Source organism: Hemitrygon akajei, chromosome 8 (genome assembly GCF_048418815.1).
Source record: "Hemitrygon akajei chromosome 8, sHemAka1.3, whole genome shotgun sequence".
Classification (NCBI taxonomy): Eukaryota; Metazoa; Chordata; class Chondrichthyes; order Myliobatiformes; family Dasyatidae; genus Hemitrygon; species Hemitrygon akajei.
Window position 1 is genome coordinate 127500117 of NC_133131.1, and position 21549 is coordinate 127521665.

The 21549-nt window shown below is 41.1% G+C and overlaps 1 protein-coding gene across 1 annotated transcript in view; it reads left to right on the forward strand.

Annotated features, from left to right (window-relative positions):
• The window catches only part of LOC140732248 (alpha-2,8-sialyltransferase 8F-like), a 68829-nt gene that overhangs the window by 29834 nt on the left and 17446 nt on the right, over positions 1 to 21549 (forward strand). Inside the window, exons 3-5 of the mRNA XM_073054595.1 lie at positions 152 to 238; positions 2590 to 2734; positions 18091 to 18203. Coding sequence (XP_072910696.1) covers positions 152 to 238; positions 2590 to 2734; positions 18091 to 18203 — 345 coding nt within the window. The remainder of the gene's footprint in view (positions 1 to 151; positions 239 to 2589; positions 2735 to 18090; positions 18204 to 21549) is intronic.

A 21549-nucleotide genomic window follows, 5' to 3' on the forward strand; every position in this document is an offset into this window, starting at 1 on the left:
AAGCCTATCCATATCACAGACTACATGGCAGCTTGCATGGAAAATGCATGTTAAAATCCATCCTTTGGAATATACCTTGTATACTGAATTTTAAATAATGCATGGGTTTTCCTTCATATTTACCTCTTCATTATTTGATTTATGATCTTAGGTTAACTGAGGATGATTTTATCAAACTGTTCAAGAAAGTTCAGAATTGCGGATGGGTGAAAAATCCTACGGAGCACAGAAAGATCCGGTAATTTTCTAGTGTTAAAGATCGGCATTTTTTAAAAGAACTATAGTAATGTTGATACTTAGAGTTTGATCAAGAAAAAACTATTGTTAAGGAATAGTAGCAACATGCTTCAAAACCATCATGCCAGGAGGCCAGTTCCCTTGAGATCGAGGTTTCCATTAGCTGTGCTCTTTGACCAGGTTTTTCACTGGTGGGGTTATCAATAAAAGTGGTGATCTTTTCATTTCTAAACATCAAGGTGTGAAGTGGAAGGTGCCTCTAAGCAGTTTCTTTTTTTTAGTTTGTAGTCTGCAGCTAGTAGAGTTCCCCAGAAAATAGTTCTTGGCCCTCAGTTATTTATGATTTGGATGATGAGGCAAAACATGAGGTCTCCCGGTTGCTGATGATACAAAAATAAGATAGAAAGACTTGGTGTAATCAGCTTGCCGTGACCCTATAATGGACTACAGATAGAGTGGACAAAAACTTGGCAAATAAAATTCATTGTGGGGAATTGTGAAGTTACGTACTTCAGAAGGATAAACGGAAAGGGAGATTATGATCTGAATGGAAAGTAACGGCAAATGAGGAGTTCGGTTTTACAAAGTTGACTAGGCTGGGAGTGACTGTGCCGTGACTGTGCCATGTCCAAATTTAGCCCCAGTCCAATGTAAAACCTCAAGGTGTTCTCCACATTTTTGAAGAACAGGCGGATGACTAAAATGAGGGTAAGACCGATCAGAGATAGAAGAGGAAACATGCCGCTAGAGTCCGAGGGGTTGGGGTGGGGGTGTTCTTATAAAATACTTCACTGTTCACCACGAGAGGGACCTTGATGTTTGTGAGGAACAGCGTAAAACAGTCTGATATGTCTGAACAAGTTGACATTAAGAAAGAGGATGTGCTGGAACTTTTGAAAAACATTCCTATAACAAACTGCCCAGGGCTAGATGGGATGCACCCCAAGTTCCTACAAAAAGCAAGGAAACTTTTGACAATTATCTTTGCATCCTTACTGGCAACAAGAGTAGTTTCAGATGATTGGAGGGTGGCAAATGTCATTTCTTTATTCAAGGAAGTGAGTAGGGATAACCCTAGGAATTAGAGACCAGTAAGTCTTACATCAGTAGTGGGCCAATTATGAAGAATATTCTTGAAGACAGGATTTACGAGCATTCAGAGAAGCATAGTCTGATTTGGGAGAGTCAGCATGACTTTGTGAGAGGCAGGTTATATCTCATAACCCTGAATGAATTCTTTGAGGGTGTAACAAAATGCATTGATGAAGGCAGAACAGTGGATGCAATGTATTTGACAAGGTTCCTGGTAAGCTCATACAGAAAATCAGGAGGCATTGGTTGTGTGGATTCAGAATTGGCTTTCCTATAGAAGCAGAGGACGATTGTACGTGGAGCATATTCTGTCTGGACATGAATGACCAGTGGTGTTCCATAGGGATCTATCAAAGACCTCTGCTCTTTGTGATTCTTACAATATAATTGACTTGAATGAGGATGTGGCAGGGTGGTTTAGCAAGTTTGCAGATGACATGAAGGTTGGTAATGTTGTAGACAGAGTACAATATCGTTGAAGGTTAAAACAGGACAATTGATAGGATACCGAAGTGGAAGATAGAGTTTAATGTGAAAAATGTGAAGTGATTCATTTTGGGTGGTCGAATTTGAAGGCAGAACACATAAAATGCTAAAGGAACTCAACAGGTCAGGCAGCATCTATGGAGAGGAATAAACAGTTGACCTTTTGGGCCAAGTCTCTTCATCGGGACTTGAAAGGAAGGGGGAAGAACTAGAATAAGAAGGTGAGGGTATGGGAAAGAGTACAAGCTGGCAGATGATAGGCGAGGCTAGATGTGGTGAGAAGTAGATGGGTAGCGGGGGGGGAGGGAGAGTGAGAAGGTGGAAGGTGATAGGTGGAAAAGTTAAAGGGTTGAAGAAGATATTGGATAAGAGAGGAGAGGGTACCATTGGAGAACGGGAAGGAGGAGGGGCACCAGAGGGAGGTGAGAAGAAGAGAAGTGTAAGAGGGGAGTTAGAATGGAGAATGGAAAAAGAGAGAAGGAGAGAAATTACCGGGAGAAATTGATGTTCATGTGATCGGGTTGGAGGCTACTCAGACAGAATATGAGGACACCTGATTTGTTTAGTATACTTTTGGATGAAGGATGATTATGCTGTTCAAGACTTTAGGTATTATCTAAGGCTAATCTTCTTCAATAGTGTCACTTGGTTCTGAAAATCGCTGTCTTGATCCCTTATTAAAAAAGGTACCTACATCCTCCTGAATGAGCAGTGATAAGTCAGCTAAATATATGATACTCAACAGTCATTGTCACAAAATGTTTTGCCTTCCAGATCACAGTTACAGAAATGCTGTAATGCATCAAAAAATTTCGTTATTACACAAGTCAATACTCCACTGGGTACAAACGTCAGTTATGCAATAGGGTCCAAAAACAAAATTACAATTACCAAAGACATCTTTGACCTGATTCCGAAGGTAAGTTTTGGTTTGCTCAGCAGTGCATGGAGGCTGTGGATAAGTTAAATTTGAGGAGTAGGGGAAAAAACCTAATGTTGCACAACATTAATCAATTAAAATCTTTTTATTCTTTCATTTCTGATCATTAGTGTCACATTTGGATACTGTTGCAATTTGAGTTGTTACTTCTGTTGGGATCCATGTCAGTGTCTCATAATTCCCAGCTTGATATATGCAGTTTTTCCAAGAATACCCAGATAAATTGGAACTCCTAAGTCTACAGAATGACTTAGGTCTGACAATCTCTGAAACAATTGGGTTTATACGTAATATATAATACATCCTCTCAGAATTTGGCCTGGGAAAATGCATTACCTCAATCTTGTTTGGATTTGTTGAGGAGAACAAGGTAGGGTCCAATATGGAAATGCATCAGCTAGAATAGGATCTACTACTGATCAGTATCTCTAGTAGAGCAAGGAACCAGAACAATGAAACACTCACTTGCAGCATCACAGATATGTTAAAAGAACACACAAAACATAAATTAGAGATAAGTTATGCAAGATGGTGAAAAGAAAAGGAAAATACTATGCAAAAGAAGGCAAGTGTTTCTTTTCTTAACTTACCTCTTAAATAACTACCGTAGATTCCGGACTACAGAGCGCACCTGATTAAAAGCCGCTGGCTCTAATTTTAGAAAGAAAATCAATTTTTTACTTGTACAGGCCGCACCGGATTTTAGGCCGCACCGGATTTTCGGCCGCACCGGATTTTCGGCCGCAGGTGTCCCACGTTGTAATATGAGATATTTACACAGAAAGATATTACACGTGAGGATTTTTTAACTTTTAATTAAATCCATATGGTAACATAAACAAATACATATTGCAAATGCTTTTTTTCGAACCGTGCCTGTAACGCGGCTACTTTTAAATATACGTTGCGTATACTTTTTTACTGAACAACATTCCAATATCTCCTAACGACTGGTAAAAAATATATATACTGCAGCCTACCAGGAAAAGTTATTGATCGCCTTTAACTTAAAAGCAGCGTTCGCTCAGATCCAATGCCGCTCGCGTAATGCCGCTCGCCCCCCGCCGTCCCGTTTATCGCAAACCGGCATTTTCCCACAAGACGCGGCGAAACTGGGTGTGACGTCATAGCATCCCGCGATGTAGTACAGAAAACAAATATAGTTAAAACACTTCTAACTTTAACTAGAAAATGAATTACTAAGCGAAAATATTATAAACTAAATAACTGCCATAAAGGCAGCACAATGCTTTTCTTCGAGTGTTTTCCATGTTGATGAGGGTGAGTACAAATGACTGATTTACAATAATTTAATTGTGAAAGTGCGCTTGATTTATCGTACAATTTCATTGGACCTCTGTGAACTACTCATCAATTTTATTGGTCTACTGTTACGAGGCAAAATGTTTTTGGCGGCATGAAAAAAACCATGCATTAGCCGCACCGTATTAAAGGCCGCAGAGTTCAAAGCTGTTCAAAATGTGGGAAAAAAGTAGCGGCTTATAATCCGACATCTACGGTAATCAAATCAAGTTTAATTATCATTAAAAGACCATACATAGATACAGCTGAGTGAGACAGCATTCCTCTAGCACCATGGTGCAAAGCATTCAAAATAGCCAGCAAACTTAAAAATAGCGAGTAACTTAATTCAAAATAGTGAGCAAATAAGCACTTTGACTCAAAAAAAAATCATAACCATAGAACCACAGAATATTACAGCACAGAAATAGGCCTTTTGGCCCTTCTTGGCTGTGCTGAACCATTTTTCTGACCAATCCCACTAACCTGCACCTGGCCCATATCTCTCCATACACCTCTCATCCATGTATCATTCCCTGTTTTTCGTAAATGTTAAAAGTGAGCCCACATTTACCACTTCATCTGGCAGCTCATTCCACACTCCCACCAGTCTCGGTGTGAAGAAGCCCCGCCCCCAATGTTCCCTTTAAACTTTTACCCCTTCACTCTTAACCCATGTCCTCTGGTTTTTTTCTCCCCTAGCCTCAGTGGAAAAAGCCTTCTTGCATTCACTCTATCTATACCCATCATAATTTTATATACCTCTATCAAGTCTCCCCTCATTCATCTATGCTCCAGGGAACAAAGTCCTAACCTATTCAACCTTTCTCTGTAACTCAGTTTCTCAAGTCCTGGCAACATCCTTATAAACCTTCTCTGCACTCTTTCAACCTTATTAATATCCTTCCTGTAATTTGGTGACCAAAAGTGCACACAATACTCCAAATTTGGCTTCACCAATGCCTTACACAACCTCACCATAACATTCCAACTCTTATACTCAATACTTTGATTTATAAAGGACAATGTATCAAAAGCTCTCTTTACTACCCTATCTACCTGTGAAGCCACTTTTAGGGAATTTTGTATCTTTATTCCCAGATTCCTCTGTTCTACTGCACTCCTCAGTGTCCTACCATTTACCTCGTATTTTCTACCTTGGTTTTTCCTTCCAAAGTGCAATACTTCAGACCATCTGTATTAAGCTCCATCTGCCATTTTTCAGCCCATTTTTCCAGCTGGTCCAAATCCCTCTGCAAGCTTTGAAAATGTTCCTCACTGTCCACTACACCTCCAATCTTTGTATCATCAGCAAATTTGCTGATCCAATTTACCACATTATCATTCAGATCATTGATATAGATGACAAATAACAATGGACCCAGCACTGATCCCTATGGCACACCACTAGTCACAGGCCTCCACTCAGAGAAGCAATCCTCCACTACCACTCTCTGACTTCTCCCATTGAGCCAATGTCTAATCCAATTTACTACCTCACCATGTATACCTAGTGACTGAATCTTCCTAACTAACTTCCCATGCGGGACCTTGTCAAAGGCCTTACTGAGGTCCCTGTAGACAACATCCACTGCCTTTCCTTCATCCACTTTCCTGGTAACCTCCTCGAAAAACTCTAATAGATTTGTTAAACATGACCTATCATGCACAAAGACGTGTTGACTCTCCCTAATAAGTCCTTGCCTATCTAAATACTTGTCGATCCTATCTCTTAGTATTCCTTCCAATAATTTACCTACTACCGACGTCAAACTTACCGGCCTATAATTTCCCAGATTACTTTTAGAGCCTTTTTAAACAATGGAACAACGATCCAATCCTCCAGTCCCTCACCCGTAGATAGCAATATTTTAAATATATCTGCCAGGGCCCCTGCAATTTCAACACTAGCCTCTTTCAAGGTCCGAGGGAATACCCTGTCAGGTCCTGGGGATTTATTTACTCTGATTTGCCTCAAGATAGCAAGCACCTCCTCCTCTTCAATCTGTATAGGCTCCATGACCTCACTACTTGTTTGCCTTATTTCCATTGACTCCACGCCAGTTTCCTTAGTAAATACAGTCGCGAAAAACACATTTAAGATCTCCCCAATTTCTTTTGGTTCCATACATAGCCGACCACTCTGATCATCAAGAGGACCAATTTTATCCCTTACTATCCTTTTGCACTTAATATACCTGTAGAAGCTCTTTGGATTATCCTTCACCTTGACTGCCAAAACTACCTCATGTCTTCTTTTAGCCCTCCTGATTTCTTTCTTAAGTTTTTTTGCACTTTTTATACTCTATAAGCATCTTATTTGCTCCCTGTTTCCTATACATGTCATACATCTCTCTCTTCTTTATCAGTTCCAATATCCCTTTTAAACAAGGTTCCTTGTTCTTATTAACTTTGCCTTTAATCCTGACAGGAACATACAAACTCTGCACTCTCAAAATTTCTCCTTTGAAGGCCTCCCACTTACCAGTCACATCCTTGCCAGAGAACAACCTGTCCCAATCCACGCTTTTTAGATCCTTTCTCATTTCTTCAAATCTGGCCTTTTTCCAGTTTAGAACCTCAACCCAAGGACCAGATCTATCCTTATCCATGATCAAGTTGAAACTAATGGTGTTATGATCACTGGAACCAAATTGTTCCCGTAGACACACTTACATCATCTGACCTAACTCATTTCCTAGTAGGATATCTAATATTGCATCCTCTCTAGTCAGTACCTCTATATATTGATTGAGAAAACTTTCCTGAACACATTTTACAAACCCTAACCCATCTAGACCTTTAACAGTATGGACCTCCCAATCAATATGTGGAAAATTAAAATCCCCTACTATCACAACTTTATGTTTCCTGCAGTTGTCCTCCAATTCTCGCTGACTATTGGGTGGTCTATAATACAACCCCATTAATGTGGTCATACATTTCCTGTTTCTCAGCTCCACCTATATGGCCTCAGTAGACAAGCCCGCTAATCTGTCCTGCTGAAGCACTGCTGTAAGATTTTCCCTGACTAGCAATGCCACACCATCACCCTTCAGCCCTCTGCCCCTATCACGTCTGAAACATCGTAACCCTGGAACATTAAGCTGCCAGTCCTACTCCTCCTGTAGCCAAGTTTCACTAAAGGCTACGATGTCATAATTCCACATGTTAATCCATGCCCTCAGCTCGTCAGCCTTCCCTACAGTACTCCTCACATTGAAATAGACACACCTGAAAAGATTATTACCACCACACACAACCCTTCTATTTGTGACTTCGCATAAACCTTTAACATCATTTATTTTCACCTCTGCTCCACTATCTGCTCTGGCACTCTGGTTCCCATCCCCCTGCAAATCTAGTTTAAACCCTCCCCAATAGCACTAACAAACCTCCCTGCAAGGATATTGGTCCCCTGTAGTTCAGGTGTAACGCGTCTCTCTTGTACAGGTCCCACCTGCCCCAGAAGAGGTCCCAATGATCCCGAAAACTGAAACCCTGCCCCCTACGCCAGTTCTTCAGCTATATGTTCATCCTCCAGAGCATCCTATTCTTAACCTCACTTGCTTAAATTCACCCAATGACTTGGCCTCCACAGCCGTTCTTGGCAACAATTCCACAGATTTATCACCCTCTGACTAAAGTAATTTCTCCATGTCTCAGTTCTAAATGAAGTCCTTCAATCCTGAAGTCATGCCCTCTTGTCCGAGAATCTCCTACCATGGGAAATAACTTTGCCATATCTAATTTGTTCAGATTAGATCTAACATTTGCAATGTTTCTATCAGATCCCTCCTAATTCTCCTGAACTCCAGGGAATACAGCCGAAGAGCTGCCAGATGTTCCTCATACGGTAACCCTTTCATTCCTGGAATCATTCTCGTGAATCTTCTCTGAACCCTTTCCAATGGCAGTATATTCTTTCTAAAATAAAGAGTCCAAAACTGCACACAATACTCCAAGTGAACTCTCACTGGTGCATTACAGAGCCTCAACATCACATCCCTGCTCTTATATTCTATCCCTCCAGAAATGAATGCCGACATTGCACTCACTTTCTTCACCACCGACTCAACCTGGTGGTTAACCTTTAGGGTATCCTACACAAGGGCTCACAAGTCCCCTTGCATCTCTGCAGTTTGAATTCTCTCCCCATCTAAATAATATTCTGCCTGTTTATTTCTTCCACCAAAGTGCATGACCATACACTCTCCAACATTGTATTTCATTTTCCACTTCTTTCCCCATTCCCCTAAACTATCTAAGTCTCTCTGCAGTCTCTGTTTCCTCAACACTACCCGCTCCTCCACATATTTTTGTATCATCGGCAAATTTAGCCACAAATCCATTAATCCCATAGTCCAAATCATTGACATACATCGTAAAAAGCAGCAGTCCCAACACCAACCCTTGTGGAACTCCACTGGTAACCGGCAGACAACCAGAGTAGTATCCCTTTATTCCTACTGTCTGTTTTCTGCCGATCAGCTAATGCTCCACCCATGCTAGTAACTTCCCTAAAATTCTATGGGCTCTTATCCTTATCTTGTTAAGCAGCTTCATGTGCGGCACTTTGTCAAAGGCCTTCTGAAAATCTAAGTACACCACATCTACTACATCTCCTTTGTCCACCTTGCTTGTAATTTCCTCCAAAAGTTGCAGTAGGGTAGTAAGGCAGGATTTCCCTTTCAGGAAACTATGCTGGTTTTGGCCTATTTTGTCCTGTGCCTCCAGGTACTCCATAATCTCATCCCTAACAATTGATTCCAACAATTTCCCAACCAGTGATGTCAGGCTAACAGGTCTATAGTTTCCTTTCTGCTGCCTCCCACCATTCTTAAATAGCGGAGTATCTTCTGCAATTTTCCGATCAACTGGTAAAATGCCAAAATCTATCGATTCCGGACAGATCATTGTTAGTGCTTCCGCAATCTCTCCAGCTACTTCCTTCAGAACCTGAGCGTGCAGTCCTTCAGGTCCAGGAGATTTATTCACCCTTAGACTATTAAGCTTCCTGAACACCTTCTCAGTCAAAACTTTCACTGCACATTCTTCATTTCCCTGACACTCTTGAATGTTCGGTATACTGCAGATGTATTCCACTGTGAAGACTGATGCAAAACACACATTCAGTTCCTCTGCCATCTCTGCGTCTCTCATTACAATATCTCCAGCGTCTTTTTCTGTTGGTGATATATCTACCCTCAGCTCTCTTTTACACTCTACATGCTTAAGAAAGCTTTCAGTATCTCCTTTGATATTAGTCCCCAGCTTCCTTTCATAATTCATCTTTTCTTTCCTAATGAACTTCTTAGTTTCCATTTAAAATTTTTTAATAGCTTCCCAGTCCTCTATCTTCCCACTAGCTTTGGCTTCCTTTTCCCCCCACTCTTTTGCTTTACTTTAGGAGGATTACAAGAGGAGAGCTTCCATCCTCTGTCACCAACCTCATGGTTCATTTACCCCACGCTGCTCGTTCTTACCTCAAACCCAAGATCCACAAATCTGACTCTTCAGGTAGGCTCATTGTTTCTGTTTGCTTCTGCCCCACTGAACTCATGTCTGAATATCTCAACTCTGTCATATTGCCCTTGGTTCAGTCCCTTCCCACCTACACCTGTGACACTTCACATACTCTTGATCCATTTAAGCACCTTCGGTTCCCTGCCCCTGATCACCTAATTTCCAGTTCTTATACACCTCTATCCCCCATCAGTCTAAGATAAACATGCACCTGCCACTTTATGTCAACATGTCAATCTTCAGGTCATACTACGCAAGGACTTGTGTAATATTATTTTGTGACTGTACAGTATGTGCTGGTTCATAACTATATGTGCTGTGCTTAACTATATACTGTATCTGTGTATGGCTGAATGACAATAACTTTGAACTTGAAATTGAACTTGAAGGTATAGCCAATGGCACCTGCATCAGTTCTAGCTATGTCTGCTCTTTTGTTGGTGCGTGGAACAGTCCATATTCCAAGTCTTTCCTGGCAATGCTTCCCAACTCTTTCTACGCTACATTAATGACTTGTCAAAAGCACAAGTTCCTGAGTGGCATGTCTGAAGATGCTGAGCTTGTCATCGACTTTGCATCCAACTTGTTTCCATCAAAGACCAACACAGTTGAAGGATGGTGCTGGGGCTAGCCCACAAGTGTTACCACACGTCCTGTGCCAACATTGCATGTTCCCTTTAATAATATCTTTTATTATATCTACCTGATATGTTTTATAAACCTACTGACTTTCAGTGCTATCTTGACTATACCTCTTCCCCAACCTGTCACGTGTAAAAATGTCGTTCTCTTTTCTTAGTTCCTCCGTCTCCATTGTATCAATTCCCAGCATAAGGCTTTCCTTTACAGAGCATCAGAGTTGTCTTCCTTCTTCAAAGAGTGGGGCTTCCCTTCCACTACCACTGGTGTTGCCCTCACCCACATCTCCTCCATTTCGCATTCATCTGCCCTCATCTTAACTGGGAGAGATTAACCTTTGCCCTTACCTACCACTCCACAAGTCTCTGCAACCAGCACATTATTCTTCATAACTTCCACCATTTTCAACAGGATCTTGCACTGAACACTTTTTTCTCTCTTCACCCCCTCCCCCCCCACTTTCCGCTTTCCATAGGGATTGTTCTCTCCTTGTCCATTCCTCCCTCCCCACTGATTCCTGCAAGCAGGACAAATACTACACTTACCCCTTCACCTCTTCCCTCAACATTATTCAGGACCCCAAACAATTCTTCCAGATGAGGCAACACTTCACCTAAGAGTCTGTTGGGGTCATCTACTATATCTGATGCTGCTGGTGTGGTGTCCTCTACAATGGTGAGACCCGACATTGATTGTGGGATGGCTTTGTTGAGCATTTTTGCTCCATCTGCCTCAATGAGCAGAATCTCCTGGTGGCCATCCAGTTTTATTCTGCTTCCCACTCCCATTCTGACATGTTGGACCATGGCCTCCATTTGTGCCATGATGAAGCATGTTTAGGGAGCAACATCTCGTATTCTATTTGGGTAGCCTCCAACCTGACAGCATAAACACTGATTTCTCTACTTTGCGATATCTTCTCCCCTTCCCTTCTCCCTTTTTCATTCCCCATTCTGACTCTTCCCCTCTCTTCTCCTCACTTGCCTATCACCTCCCTCTGGTGCACCTCCTCCTTATCTTTCTCTCATTGTCCACTCTTCACTCCTATCAGATCTCTGCTTCTTCAACTTTTACATTTTACACCTTCTCACTTCATTCCTCCTCCACCCACCCAACTTCTGCCTCAGCTGGCTTCAGCGATCACCTCCAGCCTGTACTCCTTCCCCTCACCCCATCCACTTATTCTGTCTTCTCTCCCCTGCTTTCCAGTCATAATGAAGGATCTCAGCCCAAAACGTGGTCTGCTTCTTCCTCTCCATTGGAATAAAGGACATGCTGAGTGTCCAGGATTTTGTGTGCATTACATGGGACATGGACAGGATGCAGAGCTGCACTGAGTTGTGGCAGGTGGAGTTCAATCCACAAAACTGAGAAGCGATTCTCTTTGGAAGGTTGATATTGAACAACAAATATAAGGGTAAGAGCAGGATTCTTAATACAGGGATACAGGGATACAGGGACCTTGGGGTCCAAGTCCATAGATCACTGAGAGTTGTTCTGTGAGTTAATAGGGTACCTAAGAAAGAGTACGGTGTGTTGGTCTTCTTTAGCAGATGTCTCAGTTCAAGTGCTACGAAGTAATGTTGCAGCTCTACAAAACTCTGGCTCGGCCACACTTCGAGTATTGTGTTCAGTTCGGCTCACCTAATTACATAAAGGATATGGAAGCTTTTGAGAGAGTACAAAGGTGATTTACCTGGATTCGAGAAAATATGAGGAAAAGTTGAGCAAGTTGGGGCTTTTCTCGTTGGAATGGAGAAGATAAGAGGCAACTTGATGGAGGTGTGTAAGATGTTAAGAGGCATAAATAGAGTAGACATTCAGCACCTTTGCCCCAGGACAGCAATGGCAATATACTTTTTAGGCAATTGGAAGAAAGCATAGAAGAAATGTTATTTATTGCACAAGGAGTGGTAAGTGCAACTCTGATGTTCTGTAAAGGAAACTGAAGGATATACAATAAATTTTGGGGGGAATCTGAGAGGGATTGCTTACACCCAGAGAATAGTGAGTACCCAAAATACAATGCCAGAGAGAGTGGTGGAAGCAGAGTTATTGACAGCACTTGAGATGTCATGTAACCATTTGAATTGATATGTAATTATTTGAATTGCCTAGGCATTGAACGATACTCACCAAATCTTAGAAGGTTTGGTTAATGCTGATAGGTGCTTACTGTTTGGCATGGATCAGATGGGCTGAAAGGCCTGGCACCATGCCCTATGGTATGTTTCTGTGAACCCTGATATTACCAAGTTGTGGTTTTGAAAATGTTTCTTATACATGCAAATATTTTGAACTGCACACAAAATCTGTGAGGTAAAGAACTGAATTGTTCATCCTGTTGTTATGTACACGCAACGGTTTAAAAGAACCGGCAGCAACACAATACACCTGGATTCTGGTTTTGATGTTAAAAACCATTATTTTTTAGTAACTACTTAATATAGTAACTTAAACCAGGTAAATCAAAATTTAGCATGCTATGCATATATATGTGTGTAAATATAATTCCCAAACTAATTCAAGCTCAAGTGGCAAGATTTAAAGTCTTACGATGGTAATGTAAGAAAGTTCAGTTCAATGCACGGAGTTGGTGGGGCAAGAGAGAGGTATCTGTAAGCCAAGATGAAATCCACAATAGGAGAAGAATGAATAAACAGGTGTCATTGGTCTTCTGTTGTCGGACTCCGAATCCACTCTCCAGTTAACCAAACGTAGCTTATCACAAAGGGTACCGTCTTCAAGGGAAAACTACCACCCAGGCAAGGGTAAACACATCGGTAGCCTCCACAGGGTCAGCCCTTCTACGCAACGTGATAGCCACTGATCGATTTCCCTGATCGATCCTCAACCCACCTTTGTATGCACTCGAAAGTTTCACCCAGTGACTTTTCTGTCCCTGGCCTCCTTTTCGTTGACCAGTCACCTTAACCGGCGTTCACTCTGTGTCTCTGCGAGAGAGTCATCTGACCTTGATTAAATTAAACATGTAATGAAGCATCAGTAAACATCAATTGTCCATCATATAACTCCACCTCTCTTTCATCATAGCAACCCAGAAGCAGGGAGCAGTACTGCAACCAGTTTCTCCCTCTCTCTTTTAAGGGCACAGACCATGTCTGTCACAGTGATATCAATTTTTTGGTACAAAATAAACATTATCAAACTCATTTTGTGGCCTTCCCACATCAAATATACATATTAATGCTTATTAAGATAATCAGTGGGATTTTTAAATTCAATAGTTTCTAAATGCATATTCTCAGCAGGCCAAGTGGCATCTGTTGAAATAGCAATAACCTAGATATTTCCAACTGCTTAGAACTGAGAAAGTGAGAAAACAAGGAAGATTAGAAAGGACAATGGGAATATATGAATAGAATTCCAGATTTGCTACAGTGATTAGCAGTGAAGAAAGCCATTAATAGTTTAATGACAACAGTAGAAAGAATACAAGCAAAGTAACATGGCACCTATGAATTTAGATTTGTCATGTGTACACAAGCATATAAAATGCTTTAGCTTTTTTCTGCTCTAATGCCCTCATCAATCAGTCAACTGACTGTCCTGACAAAGGGTCTTGGCCCGAAATGTCGATAGTGTTTCTCCCTATAGAAGCTGCCTGGGCTGCTGTGTTCCACCAGCATTTTGTGTGTGTTGAGTCAACTGAATGACCTTGTTTACAGCTTATCCCTTTTGCTTTAACTTGTCCTCTTTATCCCTTGCCCACCATCACTACAGCATAAAACTAAGAATGTTTATTCTCATAGATCTGACAAACCGGTTTGTAACTTGAAACATCACTACAACATAAAACTAAGAATGTTTATTCTTATAGATCTGACAAACCGGTTTGTAACTTGAAATGTCACCTGTTTCTCCTTCCTCCAAAGCTGTCTCACTCTCTAATGATACCAACATTTTGTTGTCCTATCTGTATTCAGATGCTCTTCCCACTTATACCATTTAAATTATTTTCAATTACCTTTTGAAAACACTAATCAATTGTGTTTATTCTTAAAGAAAATGAGTTCCAGATTGCAACCAATCTCAATATAATTTTCTTTGAAATCTCTTCCTCCATGTTTCTATTGTCCTTTATAAATCTGTTCTCTGTCCTCACATGAATAGCAAATGGTAATATGTTCCCCTTCCTAATAGTCCATTCTATTCTACCTGCACCCATCTTGTATGCCCTTAAGAAATCTCCTCTCCCTCATTATTGATTTGACTTCTCTGATCCAGTCTTGTAACTGACATCCCTCAATTGTGTCATCATTCTTGTAATTCCCTTCTGTGCTCCTTTTCTTCCTAAAACCGTACAGTCAGAAGGTACAGAAACAGGCCCCTCGGCCCTCTATGTCTGTGCCAGCCCTTGGTTCAATGCGCTCCATATCTTGGTGATTCATGGAATATAGGACAGTACAGTACATAGCGAGGTCCTTCAGCCCATGTTGTCACTGCTGGCTGTGATGACAAGTTAAATTGCATACTTGCCTTCACATTGTCAATATGCCATTCAGATGTTGTGAGAGTACTTTCCTCCACCTCCCTCCAAACAGAGCATTTCAGATTCCAACTGCACTCCTGCACTCCAGGTATGAAAATTCCAATTAATTCAGCATCAGAATCAGGTTTGTTATCATCAACATATGTCATGAAATTTGTTAACTTAGCAGCAGCAGTTCAATGCAATACATAATATAGAAGAAAATAATAATAACAATTAAATCAATTACAGTAAATGTATATTGAATAGATTAGAAACTGTGCAAAGTACAGAAATAATATGTATTTAAAAAGTGAGGTAGTATCCAAGGGTTCAATGTCCATTTAGGAATTGGATGGCAGAGGGGAAGAAATTGTTCCTGAGTCACTGAATGTGTGTCTTCAGGCTTCTGTACCTGCTACCTGATGGTAACAGTGAGAAAAGGGCATGCCCTGGGTGCTGGACATCCTTAATAATGGATGCTGCCATTCTGAGGCATTGCTCCTTGAAGATGTCCTGGGTACTTTGTAGGCTAGTACCTAAGACGGAGCTGACTAAATTTACAACCCTCTGCAGCTTCTTTCGGTCCTGTGCAGTAGCCCCCCTCCCTCCATACCAGACAGTGATACAGCCTGTCAGAACACTCTCCACAGTACATCTATAGAAGTTTTTAAGTGTATTTGTTAATATACCAAATCTCTTCAAACTCCTAATGAAGTATAGTCGCTGTCTTGCCTTCTTTATAACTGCATCGATATGTTGGAACCAGGTTAGGTCCTCAGAGATCTTGACACTCAGGAACTTGAAACTGCTCACTCTCTTCACTTCTGATTCCACTATGAGGATTAGTGTGTGTTCCTTCATCTCACCCTTCCTGAAGTCCACTATCAGTTCTTTTGTCTCACTGACATTGAGTACAAGGTAGTTGCTGTAGCGCCAATCCACTAGACAGCATATCTCACTCCTGCATGCCCTCTCATCTCCATCTGATATCCTACCAACAATGGTTGTATCATCAGCAGAAATATAGATGGTATTTGAGTTATGCCTAGCCTCCAAGTCATGGGTATAGGGAGAGTAGAGCAGTGGGCTAAGCACACACCCCTGAGGTGCGCCAGTGTTATCATCAGTGAGGAGTGTATATTATCACCAATCCACACAGATTGTGGTCTTCTGGTTAGGAAGTCGAAGATCTAATTGCAGAGGGATGGTATTAAAAGCTGAGCTATTGTCGGTGAACAGCATCCTGACATTGGTTTTTGTGTTGTCCAGGTGGTCTGAGGTGGTGCCAGGAGCCATTGAGATTGCATCTGCTGTTGACCTATTTTGGCAATAGGCAAATTGCAGTGGGACAAGGTCCTTGCTGAGGCAGGAGTTCAGTCTAGTGATGACCAACCTCTCAAAGCATTTCATCACTGTTGATGTGAGTGCAACCGGGCATTAGTCATTAAGGCGGCTCACATTCTTCTTCTTAGGCACTGGTGTAATTGTTGCCTTTTTGAAGTAAGTGGGAACTTCCGTCCATAGCAGTGAAAGTTTGAAAATACCCTTGAATACTCCCGCTAGTTGATTGGCACAAGTTTTCAGAGCCTTATCAGGTACTCAATCGGGACCTTCCACCCTGCGAAGTTTCACCCTCTTTAAGGACAGCCTAACATTGGCCTCTGAGACAGAGATTACAGGGTCACCAGGTACAGCAATGAACTTCACAGCTGTGGTTAAATTCTCCCTTTCAAAGTGGGCATAGAAGCCGCTGAGTTCATCTGGTAGTGAAGCATCCATCCTCCTTTCCACCTAATCTGCCTTAGTCTTCTGTGCCAGGATCAAGAGGCCCAGTGAGATACAGCACCTCAGCTTCCATCTGTGTATGTTGTAGCTTTCTGGGTTCTAGAGCAAGAAACAATCTGGTGGAGGAACTCAGCAGGTTGAGCAGCATTTGTGGGAGGAAGTGATTTGGTGACATTTTGTGTGCCACTGGTTAATTGGATCTCTCTCTACCTTACAATATTGAATTTATCCTTCGTATTTTATGCATAACTCATCTCTCAATTTTATCCTTATGTAACCCTCTATCCAAACTTGGCTTGCTAGCTAACTTGGCTAACAGCCATGTGAGCCAGCTGTGACAGGGCTACTTTTCATAAACAAAACATCTAGGGTCGGTATGATTTGGGTTTAACGAAACAGGAAAGTAAGGATGTTCTGATTAAGGAACACTGTTAGTAGTGAAAGCTGTGTAAATACTGTCCTAAAGACAATCAACATTTGCCAGGAAATGAAAGATTGATGAATGTCATAAAATTATAAAGCACGTATATTTACCAAATTTTTAATGTTAGCAAAGAGTTTCAGAAAAAGAAAATAAATTTAAAAGGGGCCATTAAGGTTAAACCATTCCAATGTGCACATAAACGTTGAAGCTCATTTTTGGAGTAGTTGGGTATTGCTTTACTTATGCGCTGAACCCACATCCTGTGTGAACGACTCCTCCCACAGTTTGAATTTACCTCAAAGACAATCACAAATGACAGGCTAACTCAGGAGCATTGGCTCTTCTTCCTTTAAACCATTCATCTGCACAATACACTGTTTCAAGTGGGATCCTCCGAGCATCTTCGCTTGTGCTCTCTTTTGTACCTCCACAGAAGAGACCCCAAACCAGACTACTGTCCTTCAGAAATCTGACACTCCCAATCTCTGGAATGACCCAAAACAAATGCTCCTTATCTTTAACCGAAGGCAAAACAACAGTGTATGAATCTCACTAACAGGACACACTGTATTTGCAGAAAATTACTAAAATAAAAAAAAAAGTACCTCACAGCATAGCAGTAGAAATCTTAACCAGGGTTTTACACTTACTTTCCTAAGTTATTGTGTGTTATATGTGTGTTATGTGTACGAATGTCCTTTACACCTTGCCTAGTTTGACAGTATACATGTATATAGTTAAATGACAATAAACTTGATTTGACTTGAAATTGTGCATCAGGACTGAGAATGAGGAGGGCAAGCTGGCCAGAATGGATGTGGTGAGAAAGGATTCTGGGATTCATTGTCTGAAGAGCAATGTCAAATGGTAGGCAAGTTTGCCATGCAGGGTAGGAGAGCAGGGTTGAGTTGGGAAGTATGGCATGTGAATGATAGACTGAGGCAGAGGGAGAGGGAGAGAGAAAGAGGGGGGAGAAGGAGAGGTAGAGAAAGAGGGGGAAAATGAAAAACAGATGGAGCAAGCCAGTGGGAGGGAAGAGTGAAGATTGAATGTGGTTACTGGAGAGAGATTTGCATAAACAGAGATGACTCACAGAATTGGGCTCCAATAAATAGCTCTGAATGTAGCTTAATTGTCTAATTGAATAATGTTTATTTTGTTCAGACAGATCCATTTAAAGATCACAAACTTAAATATTGCTCAGTTGTTGGAAATGCTGGATTTCTAATTAACAGCAGCTGTGGAGCTGAAATCAACGAGGCTGATTTTGTATTCAGGTAAGAAAAGAAAGAATAAAAAAAAACCCTACTCCTAGGTATCTCAAAGGTTTCCACAGCCAACAAAATATATTTAGCCATTCTCAATGTAGGAGCCACTTTGATAGCAATACATACCCACAAGTTATTATTATGTGATAATTCCTTCATAATCTGGTTTGCCAGAGTCAGATTCATACATCTTGGAATCAGGCCCTTCAGCCCAAAGAGTCCATGATGACCTTCAAGCAACTATTTACACAAACCATATCTCATTCTCCCAAACTTTCCCCTACGTTGTACCACTTCTGACTGCCAGAATCTGGATCAGAGATAAAGGCTCTAGATGAAGATTCTCCACCGGAAACATCAACTGTCCATTCCCCTGCACAGATGCTGCCTGACCCACTCAGTTTGACCAGCAATTTGTTTCTTCTTCATTTGGCTTGTTCATGGGATAAATTTTGACCTGCGATCTTCAGAAAAGATTGAACTAGATCACCTATATCTCTCCTCCTTGGTTATTGGGCATGGTGATTGTTTAAAGAGTTCTTGTTATTTTCACCTTAAAGAACACGTAACAGTTTATTCAAAAGAATGTATGTCTTGCTTGATTCTGTACCAGATTTTTATGCATTAAAGTTTCCAAAATAGGACTCAAATCCAAAACCTTCCAATCCAAATCATATCAATGCAGCTATTAAGAAGGCAAGACAGTGGCTATACTTCATTAGGAGCTTGAGGAGATTTGGAAGGTCACCAAAAACACTCATAATTTCTATAGGTGTACTGCGGAGAGCATTCTAACTGGCTGCATCACCTTCTGGTGTGGGTGGGTTGGGGGGAAGGTTGCTACTTCAAAGTAAGCTGCAGACAGTTGTAACATTATCAGCTCCGTCATGGGCACTAGACTCTGTAGTATTCAGGGCATCTTCAAGGAGCAGTGGCTCATAAAGGTGGCGTCCCTTATTAAGGACCTGCACATCTCAAGACATGCCCTCTTCTCATTGCTACCATCAGAAAGGATATACAGAAGTGTAAAGGCACACACTCAACAATTCAGAAACAGCTTCTTCCCCTCTGCCATCCGATTTCTGAATGGACATTGAGCCCATGAATACTCCCTCACACCTTTCTTTATTTCCTATTTTTGCACTACTTATTTAATTTAACTATTTAATATATATTTACTGTAATTTACAGTTTACAGTTCAGTCTAGTTTTCGTACTGTGTCATGTAACACCATGGTCATGAAAAACGTTGTCTCATTTTTACTATGTACTGTACGAGCAGTTATGGTTGAAATGACAATGGAAGTGACTTGACTTGACTTATTTTTCTCTCTGTTGTCGTGTATTGCATTGGACTGTTGCCACAAAGTTAACAAATTTCAGAACAAATGCCAAGGATATTAAACCTGATTCTGATTCTGATTAATAAGGGTAAGAGTGGAATCCCTCAGAAATTCTTAGTTGAGTAAAAACGTTTCTCATCAATGGTTGAATACTAATTATAGGCAGAGCCTCATTCCTAGACTTTAAAGTGGAAAAGACATTAGGTTTAAGTGATTTTCTAGAACTGATCATTTCTGATAAACAGGTAGAAATTAATAAGCAGATGCCTTCTGACCAACCAAGCACTGAACAGAAAGCTTTTTGTAATGAATCCTAGAGATTCATTGACCTAGTGACAGGATAACCACGTTCCTGCATCTCATTAGGTACAATTCTGGACTAATCCCATTTTCCATCACTTAGCTTGTAGCTTTCTGTGTCCTGGCATTGTGATTTATTCCTTTAGGAAGTACATTCCAGATTCCCACATCCTCTAGGTGAAAACATTCTGGATTAGTTCCCTTCTTAACTTCTTAACACTTACTTTAAACTTGTGCCCTCCAGTTTTACACATCTCTGCTCTGGGGAATTATTTGTGAATATATTCCATCTATGCTCCTCAATCATACCCTCTTTCATTCTTCTCTATTCCAAGGAAGATAAACCCAGCCTATATCCCGGTGATTCTCTTTACACACTATGAATCTGTGCTTCAATTATACACTTTGTTAATTAGGTATTGATATACCTTGCAATTAATACAATAAGTAATATTTTATAGACCAGAAACTGGTTCACAATATTGTAAATGTATTCCAAGCAGTGTAACAGCATAATTGCACATATGAAGCTTTACAGTTTGTGTCACTGCCAAGGCCGCAGATGCTTTACAAAGCAGCTATAATGATGCACACTCACCATGTGCAGAATGTACTGGTGATGGGCAAATTAATTTCCTAAACATACTGTAGGTCATAAGGAGATATATCTTTGGCAGGGAATATATCATTGAGAGAATAATCCTGTAATATTGAAAAAAATAAACAAGATCATCCTGGAATTTATATAATGCAGAATTATAGATCTGTAGGAAATTACACTACAAATTCTAAATGACCACTTTTTAAGCTGATAAGTAGTAACATAGAAAACCTAAGCACAATACAGGCCCTTCGGCCCACAAAGTTGTGCCGAATATGTCCCTAGAAATTACTAGGCTTACATATAGCTCTCTATTTTTCTAAGCTCCATGTACCTATCTAAAAGTCTCTTAAAAGACCCCATTGGATCCACCTCCACCATTGTTGCTGGCAGCCCATTCCACGCACTCATCACACTCTGAGTAAAATACTTAACCCTGACATCTCCTCTGTACCTACTCACCAGCACCTTAAACCTGTGTCCTCTTGTGGCAACCATTTCAGCTCTGGAAAAAAAGCCTCTGACTAGTCACATGATCAATGCCTCTCATCATCTTCTACACTTCTATAACATCACCTCTCAACCTCCATCGCTCCAAGGAGAAAAGGCCGAGTTCACTCAACCTATTCTCATAAGGCATACTCTCCAATCCAGGTAACATCCTTGTAAATCTCCTCTGCACCCTTTCTAAGGCTTCCACATCTTTCCTGTAGTGAGGTGAAGAGGGCTGAACACAGTTCTCCAAGTGGTGTCTGACCAGGGTCCTATATAGCTGCAACATTACCCCTCGGCTCCTAAATTCAATTCCAAGATTGATGAAGGCCAATACACCATATGTCTTCTTAACCACAGCGTCAAACTGTGCAGCTGCTTTGAGCGTCCTATGGACTCGGACCCCAAGATCCTCCACACTGCCAAGAGTCTTACCATTAATACTATATTCTGCCATCATATTTGATGTACCAAAATGAACCACTTCACACTTAACTGTGTGGAACTCCATCTGGCACTTCTCAGCCCAGTTTTGCATCCTAGAGATGTCCCACTGTAAGCTCTGACAGCCCTCCACACTATCCACAATACCTCCAACCTTTCTGTCATCAGTAAACTT